The sequence below is a fragment of the Phoenix dactylifera genome, chromosome 9 (genome assembly GCF_009389715.1).
Source record: "Phoenix dactylifera cultivar Barhee BC4 chromosome 9, palm_55x_up_171113_PBpolish2nd_filt_p, whole genome shotgun sequence".
NCBI lineage: Eukaryota > Viridiplantae > Streptophyta > Magnoliopsida > Arecales > Arecaceae > Phoenix > Phoenix dactylifera.
The window spans coordinates 1441663-1451422 of NC_052400.1; the positions used below are offsets into that span (position 1 = coordinate 1441663).

General features: G+C 41.3%; 2 protein-coding genes across 3 annotated transcripts; both read left to right on the forward strand.

Moving 5' to 3' along the window:
• The first annotated feature begins 455 nt into the window (after window positions 1-455).
• On the forward strand, window positions 456-3848 carry LOC103719634 (probable LRR receptor-like serine/threonine-protein kinase At2g23950). Its single transcript, XM_008808971.4, has 2 exons — window positions 456-1800; window positions 3305-3848. The coding sequence occupies exons 1-2, from the start codon at window positions 558-560 to the stop codon at window positions 3586-3588; spliced, it is 1527 nt and encodes a 508-aa protein (XP_008807193.3). The 5' UTR covers window positions 456-557; the 3' UTR covers window positions 3589-3848.
• A 1766-nt stretch (window positions 3849-5614) lies between these two features.
• LOC103719625 (pentatricopeptide repeat-containing protein At4g20770) lies at window positions 5615-9358 on the forward strand. Of its 2 annotated transcripts, XM_026809447.2 has the most exons (3): window positions 5615-8317; window positions 8740-8813; window positions 8981-9358. In XM_026809447.2, exon 1 carries the CDS (start codon window positions 5851-5853, stop codon window positions 8260-8262), a length of 2412 nt encoding a protein of 803 aa, XP_026665248.2. In that variant the 5' UTR covers window positions 5615-5850; the 3' UTR covers window positions 8263-8317; window positions 8740-8813; window positions 8981-9358. The 2 variants fall into 2 exon arrangements, with proteins under 2 accessions (XP_026665248.2, XP_026665247.2); XM_026809446.2 differs by having other exon boundaries at window positions 5615-8813; window positions 9109-9358.
• Window positions 9359-9760: the final 402 nt, after the last annotated feature.

Consider the following 9760-nt stretch of genomic DNA (forward strand, 5'->3'; position numbering starts at 1 on the left):
CTGTATAGTGAAGGTTACTTTCTCGTACTTATAGTGAAGAAAAGCATTTATATAGTGGTCGTGCACAGACATATGCATAAAAATCCTATGTGGGAGATAATCCATATGAAAAAATAATTAAAATAATTAAAATATCTTTAATGGATAGATGATTAAAAAGAAATATTTATATGACGATCGCGTTGAGAGACAAAAAAAAAATAATTTTAATATTTTATTTAATTAAAATAACTATGATTTTTATTAACGGTGTTAGGAAAACTGTTATATTAGGAATATTTATGAAAAATAGTGTTTTAACAGAATACATAAATAAATATAAATTTTAAAAAAATATTTATACAAATTTAAATTAAAAAAAAAAAGAAGTATTTATGCAAAAACAACCCTAACATAAACCACGTACAGAAGCCTGTCACAACACATAAAAAGAGGGTGGGCGTAGGCGAAGCGGTTCCCGGACGCACCCCAAGTATCTCTCCACCGTTATATGGTCGGAATCACCCGCGAAACTGCGGTTCAAACCCTCCTTCCCTCCCTTCCTCCCTCTCTCTCTCATGGCGCCCACTTCTCTAATTCCCCTGGCCCTCTCTTTCCTCCTCTCCGTCTCCATTAACCCAACCCTACCTTCCTCCCTCATCAACGAACTGAACCAACCGCCGCCGCCCGATTTCCCGGCAATAGTCTCCAACAACTGCCTGAAAGACCCCTCCCTCCGTTACTGTAACTCCGCAGCCACTGATATCACCAACATCTACAAATCCACCGTCGTTGCCCGACACCTCTGCACCGCATCCAACAACTCCGACTGCAACCTCTCCTTCGCCAAGATCGACCTCCGCTCCCGTCCAAAGGTCTCACCTTTATACCTCTCCTTCGCCTTCTTCTGGAAGTACTGCCCCTTGTCGGTGCTATCCATCGATCTCTCGAACAATTCGCTCGATGGCCCGTTCCCATCTGATGTTCTCCAATGTACCCAGATCCATTCGCTCGATATAAGCCTGAACAAGCTCGATGGGACTCTCCCTTTGGAGAACTTCACCCTCCTATCCAACCTCTCCTTCCTTAACCTGTCCTACAATCACTTCTCGGAAGGCAACATAGAAGGAATCGCATTCTTCGAGCGCTTTAACTCCTCGAGCTTTCTTCACTCGGGTCTTTTCCCCGGCGACCACCACTACGGGTTCAGAGTCACCACAGCAATCTTATTGCTGATTGGTGTTTTGGTCTCTGTTGTCTCAGTAGTAGGTTGTTTTGGATGGGTGTTTGTGCGTCGACCGGACCTTTTGCCGTCATTTCTTCGGAGAAGCCAGAAGTTTACACTGGCAATGCTCAAGAAGTCTACTGATGGGTTTTCAGAGGATAATTTGGTGCGGAGAGGAGAAAGGGGGGAGATTTACAAAGGGAGACTCAGAGGTGGGCTTGAGGTTGAGATTAAAGTACAAAGAGGGAGGATTTCAGTCGAATCGCGCAGGGCCTTCGATGAAGAGTGCCGGGTTCTTGTGCAATTACGACATAAGAACTTGGTTAAGGTGCTGGGTTGGTGTAATCAGAGGGAATTAAGGGCTGTAGTGATGGAAAGGATGTGGGTCTGCAGTGTGGAAGGGTGGCTTTTGGGATCGCCGCCATGGAAACAGAGGCTAAAGGTCTCGATGGGAGTGGTCGAGGCGATGTGTTATCTTCAAGAGCAGCGGCCTTCCGTCGGATATGATCTTAGGACCAGAAATGTGATGCTGACCGAAGACAATGAGCCTTTGATTTTGAAGTTCAAGGTTCTGGATCAGAACACCGAATCAACAAGTAAGTACTGAAACAAATGGCTTCTGGGAAATGGTTGTTTCTTCTCTTTTTTTTTCTTCTGGGTACTGAGTTCTTCTCTTTTTAAGTACTAATAGTAGTTCTAATAGTATTATTATCAGATGTTTTAATCTATTGGAACTTATTTCTCTATTTCAAATGGTTTATTCATAGGAGGTCAGCAATAAACATTTTTTACTTACATTTAATTAAATCTCTCCAAGAAGTTAAATAATTTCTTAGTTTATACTCAATAGCTTATACATATATATACATACCATTAAAGATGGCTGCTTCAGTGATTTCAGCTTTGTGTCATAGATGTGGATAGACTCTCTTTATTACCTTAAGTTATTTAGATTACGGAAAATTGCCGGCCTTGTGACATTCTACGAATAGTATTAAAGGCATGCGATCTCAACGAAGTTTTTGGGTGGGGTGATCTCCTCCTCCACTTAAAAAAGTCTTCCACGCATGTTTTGACAAAACAATGCTCAATTATAAAAAATAAAGAAAAAGCAAACATGTTCCCGTCCTTAATCATGCCAAATGTTTCATATGGCATCTACATTCTTGTATATGCTTATAAAGGAATGAAGAAAATGATCATTTCTATCAAGAAAAAAAAGAAGAAGAAGAAAATGATCATCTTCCAATATAATATTTAAGATTAATGTGTTATGGTTGACCCTTTGCTGAGAATGTAGACAAATGATTGCTAATAAGATAACATCTTAGAACGTATACATTTTCCATGAGTTTGGTGCAGCACACAAATAATTTTGACAGACACTGCATTGTTTATGCTGACTACACTCCGATTCACCGCAAAGAACTAATAAGCTAGGCCGATGTGCATCAAGTAAATCATGTGCCCTAATTTAGACCCAATAAGGAGTTTTATTTCTTCTCTTAGAGTTCAAACAGCATTGAAGGAAGATTTATAGAAGGTTATTGTTAGGCCTGGTAATATGCATTGTTGATGCTTCCCAAAAGGCCAAGTTCAAGTTATTAGTTGACAGTTACATTACAAGTACTTGAAGAACAGAGTCTCCAAAAACCAACTACACAGAACAGTGTCATCTCTTGCTATTTTGAGAGAACACCATAAGTGGTATTTTTTCTTAAAAGCGGCAATTTATATAGGTCTAACGTAAGTATATCCTGCCAAATCATGAGAGAGTAAAGAGTACAAGGGAGAGAAAATGTCTCCTGTAGATGTCCAGAGGAATTTTCCGAAAGGCCGGGCGACGAAGGAGGCGACCAGTTTGATGTCCTATTCGCCTCCCGAAACATATGTACTGCCTGAAAGCCGCCTATCAGATGAGAGGATGGCCATCACCATACCTATCCACACCTCGGATCCAGTCAATCACCACAGAAGAATCTCCCTCGAGATACACCCACTTGGCTTCGAGGAACCTCCTCGTATAGGACTTAGATATGACTAAGAAATCCCTATGCTTTAATTTTGTAAAAGTAATATGTTTTTACTATTTGGTTGCAGACATTTACAAGTTTGGCTTGTTTCTTTTGGAGTTGGTGACCAACAAGCGTCCGCATGAAGCATTCGAAAGAGGTGAAATGGGGTTGATCGATTGGGTCAGCATGCATTACCCTGGTCATGAGAAGAAGGTAATAGATGAGAAGATGAAACTCACCAGCACTACATACAAGCAAATAAAACACACCATAGACATCGGACTAGCATGCACTGATCTGTCTGCAGGTCATCTGCCGACTATAAGCCATATTTACAGCACTCTTCGTAAAGTTGTTCATCTTCTCTAGTTCAGACTGCTAAAAGCCATAGAAGACCTCACAAGTAAAGGAAAGAAGAGCGAGGAGACACAACATGTACATTTCTCATGAAGACAGAGACCATAAGCTTGCGAGCGCCATGGTGATTTGCTGCACTGCAGCAGCCTCCTCCTGTTTTGTTTCTGTATGCCAATAATTTATGGTGAATGTGAATTGGCTGGAGAATATTTTTTCTTGGTGGTTGGTTCATCTAAGAGTTCTTTGATTATTCCTTGCAAGAGACTGCCATATATTTTTAGTATCTTGACATGAACCATGGTTTTGAAAAGCTTCAAGTTTGAAAAATGTTTGGCTTGATAAGCTACCACATTTTCAGGGGCCATATATAGCTATCTGAGAGTTTTTTTGCCATAGTTCTTAAAACAAATTTTCTTAAATCATATTTCTTAAATCATACACGAATAAAACATTGAATGGTTTTATAGAATTCGTAGTCCATAAATAAGTGTTTAACAGTAGAATGAATAATGATGAAATTATTCTTTTCATAATAAAAATATAATTTTCGTAAATATGAAGTTCATAGTTCCTAAACGGGCCATTAATATTAAAATATTCATAAAATTATTATTTTATAATAAATTATGGGTATCATAATACCGTATGCTTGATATTTAATTTTAAGAAAATATAATATCATCAATATTGAGTATCATAAGCATAGAAAATATATAGAAATTTAAAAATTAATATGGAGTGTCAGGATTACTTGCAAGTTCGAAAACTACTAAGTAGTATAAGATTTAGTTACCTCTTTTGTTTTAGACTTTCAAATTTTACTAGGCGAACCAGCTAAACCTATTTAAAGATATTAAAAGCGAGATTAATTTTTATTCGAATTATAATAATAAGAAAAAAAAACGGTTGGTCGGATGATAGTGTTTAACAGCTCCAAGCAAGTCAAGTCTAAGCAACTCGATCAAGGAATCATTGGGTATAGACTTGATCAGGGCTAAAGTCATTCGACAAGGTTCATCATCAGTGGGTTCCAAGGATACTAATAGGGATGGGATGATCGGTCCAGTAGGCGGCTTGGGCAGCAAAGTAGTGTAGGATCTCTTTTCAGGAGTCAACTTGAATCCATAGAATAGGGAGATAGAATTTAGTTCATGGATCCATAAGTCTTCTTAAAGAAAGAAATAGGGAGATGAGAGAGAAATAAGAGAGGGATGGCTCTCTCTCCTCCCCCCCCCCCTCCCTCTTCTTCTCTTCTTCTTTCCTCTTTCTTTCTTCTTCTTCTTGCAAGTAAGTGGGTGGTTCAAGGTGGTTTCTGTGGCCGAGGTCCAGTAGGTGGCAGTAGGCTATGGAGACATGAGGCGGAGGGAGGCCGGCGACGACGAGCGGCCGTCCAAAAATCAAACTAAAAATAAGGCGGAGAAAGGGATTTATTGGCTCGGTCATTCTCGGATCCTAGCCTACTTGCTGGCTGCTGGCGTTCTAGCTCCGATGGAGGCCGATGCAAGAAAAGGGACGAGGCCCTTGGCGACGAACGCCAGCAGCGATGACGGTCAGAAAAAGGGAGAAGGAGGTGAAATAGAGCAAAATAAGGGATCTTTTTTCTTGAGCAGTTTTTGGTCAATTTCTTGGCCGGCAGCCAAGAATCCTAGTCGTCAGAAGAAGAAGAAGGAAAGGGGAAGAAGGCTAGGGCATTACCTTGGTTCCGGCAATATCCGACATTCCCAATTTTTGGCGAGCCTAGTGATGGGATGCCATGAGTTTGAAGGGAGAAAAGAGGGAGAAAGGGTCGAGACACTCGATGGTGGTGGAGGGCTCGTTCTTATAGAGGAGCCCCTATGGTCTTAAGAAAAAAATCAGTATAAAAATACTATTGCAAATCTTTCCATTTCAGATAGGAGCAAAGATGATGGGAGAACAAAATAAATGATGATATTCTGCATGTTTTTAAACCCTTTAAATGTTTCTAAATAGAAATTTCAATGTTTTCAAGATATAGGATGAATGCATGAAATAAATATTATGCGAACAGGTTTCTAGCAATAGAACAAAAAAACTTAATTTGTCTTTTGTTTCTATGACTATGGACTGGATAAATGATTTGAATTACATCCCCTTCATGGTCCACCATATATTTGGGTATTCCAAGGGGGAAAAAAAAAGTCACACCACAAACAAGCTTTATTGCGAAGCTTTATTTGGCGGTAATTTAACCTTCCCTCCAATAAACGAATACAAACCCAGCCTCACTTCCATGCCAAGTCCAGAGGTGTCACCATGGCCCTTCCCAGAGCCGCCTACCTCGCCAACCTCCTCCAATCCTTCATCACCAAGCGATCCCTCCGCCCCGGCAAAGCCGTCCACGCCCAAATTTTCTCCGCCGGTCTCTCCGCCGACACCTTCCTCTCCAATCGCCTCATTGAGCTCTACTCCCACTGCGAAGCTCTCAGCTACGCCACCAAAGTCTTCCACTCCATCCCCCACCCCAATGTCTTCTCCTGGAACGCCATCATCTCTGCCTGCTCAAAAGCCGATGATTTGGAGTTCGCCCACCAACTATTCGATCAAATGCCCGACAAGAATGTCGTGTCGTGGAATACCATGATCAGCGCCCTGGCGCGGGGTGGGTTGGAAAGAAAGGCGTTGGATTTTTATTATATGATGATCGAGGAAGGACTCCTCCCGACCAATTTCACCTTTGCCAGTGTGTTGAGCGCCTGCAGGAACCTAATGGCTTTGGAAGATGGGAGGCAGTGCCATGGGCTCGCTGTGAAGGTTGGTCTCGATGAGAATTTGTTCGTGGAGAATGCATTGCTTGGCATGTACACCAAGTGCGGAAGTGTTAGTGATGCATTTGAGATATTTGATGGGATGGCACGGCCAAATGAGGTGTCATTCACTGCCATGATGGGTGGTTTGGTGCAGAGTGGTTCTGCTGAGGAAGCTGCGAGATTGTTTGGAAAGATGCACAGGAATGGAATTCCTATAGATCCGGTTGCAATTTCGAGTATTTTGGGTGCTTGTGCCAGAGCAGAGGATGAGGAATCAGCTTTGCTTAATCAAAATTCTCGGCTTTATGGGATTTTAGTTGGCCGATCGATACAAGCTCTTTCAATTAAGTATGGATTTGAATCAGGTTCCCATGTGGGCAACTCATTGATTGATTTGTATGCAAAGCATGGTGACATGAATGAGGCAGAAGGGGTGTTCAACTCACTGCCTGGTGTTAATGTTGTTTCCTGGAATATTTTGATAGCCGGGTATGGTCAGAGAGGTGACAGCAAGAAGGCGATAAATATGTTGAAACTAATGCAGCAATCCGGTTTTGAACCTGATGAGGTGACTTACATCAGCTTGTTAGCTGCTTGTGTCAAGTCTGGCGACATTGCAGCTGCTCGAGAGATGTTTGATAAGATAGCAAGCCCAAATGTGACTTCGTGGAATGCAATACTCTCTGGGTACTGCCAGGAGGAAAGCTATCAAAAAGCAATCGAATTGTTTCGAAAAATGCAGTTTCAAAATGTCCAGCCAGATCGAACCACTTTGGCTGTTATCCTTAGCTCATGTTCAGGAATTGTGTTTCCGGAATTTGGAAAACAGGTCCATGCTGCTTCCATAAGGGCCATGCTTCATAATGACATGTTTGTTGCCAGTGGACTGGTGGATATGTACTCAAAATGTGGGCATATCAAGGAGGCAAGGCAGGTTTTTGATCGCATGCCGGAGAGGGACGTTGTCAATTGGAATTCGATGATAAGTGGCTTTGCTCTCCACTCATTTAACAGGGAAGCTTTTACTTTCTTTAAACAGATGCGAGAAAATGGCATGTCGCCCACTGAATTTTCCTATGCGAGTGTGATAACTTCATGTGCTAGATTGTCTTCATTGCCTCAGGGAAGGCAAATCCATGCCCAGATAGTGAAAGATGGATACGATCATAATATCTATGTGGGGAGTGCTTTGATAGATATGTATGCCAAATGTGGAGACGTCAATGTGGCACGCCAATTTTTTGATAGCATGCCGATGAAGAATATTGTTTCATGGAATGAGATGATACATGGATATGCTCAAAATGGCTGTGGCGAGAAAGCTGTTGAACTCTTTGAGTACATGCTAAGTACTGAAGAGAAGCCGAATAGTGTGACATTCATTGCTGTTCTTACTGCATGTAGCCATTCAGGAATGGTCGATGGATGTATGAAATACTTGGATTCCATGGGAAAGGAGCATGGGATCAAGCCAATGGCTGATCACTACACCTGTGTAATCGATTGTCTTGGTCGTGCTGGTCGCCTGAAGGAAGCAGAAATGATAATAGACCAAATGCCATGTAAAGATGATCCTATTGTGTGGGAGGTCTTGCTTAGTGCTTGTGCCGTTCATGGAAATGCCAACTTGGGAAAACAAGCTGCAGATCAGCTCTTTCGCCTGGATCCACAGAATTCCTCACCCTATGTGCTTCTGGCCAATATATATGCTGCCCTAGGCCAATGGAATGATGCATCTGCTGTGAGAGCATTGATGAGTGAGCGGAGGGTGGTAAAGGACCGAGGGTATAGCTGGATGGATAACAAGAGTGGCGTTCATGCTTTTATGGTTGATGATCTGGGGATTGTGGATGGCAAAGATAGTGCTTTTGGTGCAATGAAAATTGGCAAAAAAGATGAACACTGCACGGCTTGGTGAGGACTTTGGGATCCCCTTGTGTTATTATGGATTACTGGTGACCAATTTTTGTCAGGTAATTGAAGCATGGGACTAGACATGCAATGGTTGTGATGCACCAACAATAAATAAACCTTAGAGCTGGCATAGTGGTTGGTTGCTATGGAACCATCCTATCAATCGTCTTAAGTGAAACTGAAAGGCATGTTTCTGTGCCAGTTGATATTTCTTTACACCTGGTCCAGCAAGAGCTGAATCCTTGCTCGAGAAACCTTGCTTTTAGTAAGGGCTTATATTTTTCTCACATTTTACACTTGCCACAACGTGGCATTGTTTGCTTTTCTGCTACTACCCAGCAGTGAAAGAAGAAATGCACGAGTAGATTATACTGCTTTCAAATTGTTGTGATAAGTCATACATACTGTGGAGGACAATAGTTACAAAAATCAAAGTTACAGAATATATCTTGGATGGCAGAAGTAATTTAAAACCTTGCAGGATAATGAGGAAATTAGCTGTGATTAGGAGGTTGAAAGGACACTGCAGGACTGTCATTTGAAGACCCAGTACAGGTGAGTCCAGATTGTTCTACCATGATACATTTTTATGTTTAATACCCGCTGTTTTCTCTAATCTTGACGACAAGACTAATCTGAGGCTTCTGATGGTTTTGACCTATCAAAGATGCAGGAGGTAGATTTATTCATCCTGTTTTGATTCTGTGCTTGTAAATTTTCAGCTCTTTGTTGTGCTGCCAAACAGTGTGCACACAAGGCTATGATATCATATTGGCATGAAACATTCAATTAATTCAGTGAGATCCTCGGTCAAGAATATCATCTGAACAGATTCATATGTTTATTCCAGTGGTTGGCGCAATTACTTCAGTTCCAGGGCCACCAGTAGAACCAAGTTGTCGAGTTAGCATCAATGGGAAGCCTCGGTAGCTGCTGCTGAATGGATAGATTCCAGGGTAAAGGATGGCCATGTAATAAAAAGGGGAACCCCTTTGGTAGAATTTTTTGATTGACCAAAATGGATTAATATTCTTTACTACAATGCTGACATGCCCATTCATCTTTTTAAATGGAATAAATCTGAATTTTTTTATCAAAAAGTTATCAGGATCGCTAATTGAGTTGAAGGATATGAAGGAAGCTCATATCAGATGTGGTCGTATAAATAACAAAGAACCATGGGCGCATCTGTGACATTCAGTGTTTAGTTTTAAGTTCAGGTTCTTGGATGATCATTTCTGACATTTTTTTTCTTTTCCTGATTCTCAGTGCAAGCATATCCTGCTTCCCTTGAAGCTTCATGACTGAAGTGCTGAATTATTAGTGACACATGAAGCACGTAAAGATCTCAGGGCATATCAGAGAAAGTTGCATGCTACCTCCAAGGCAGAGTACTAAAGCAGAAACTCCTTGCAAGCACAAACCTGCATACTTAGATGTTGCAAAACAAAATTTCTGCTAGCAATTTGTATGTTTTATCCAACCAATTTGCTCATTTGCTG

What these genes read in the sequence shown, in the direction of transcription:
- LOC103719634 (XM_008808971.4), top strand. Translation starts at nt 558, where the DNA reads ATGGCGCCCACTTCTCTAATTCCCCTGGCCCTCTCTTTCCTCCTCTCC. An exon ending in TCAGAACACCGAATCAACAA is followed by an intron (nt 1,801 to 3,304) that starts GTAAGTACTGAA and finishes ATTTGGTTGCAG; the next exon opens with ACATTTACAAGTTTGGCTTG.
- LOC103719625 (XM_026809446.2), top strand. Translation starts at nt 5,851, where the DNA reads ATGGCCCTTCCCAGAGCCGCCTACCTCGCCAACCTCCTCCAATCCTTC.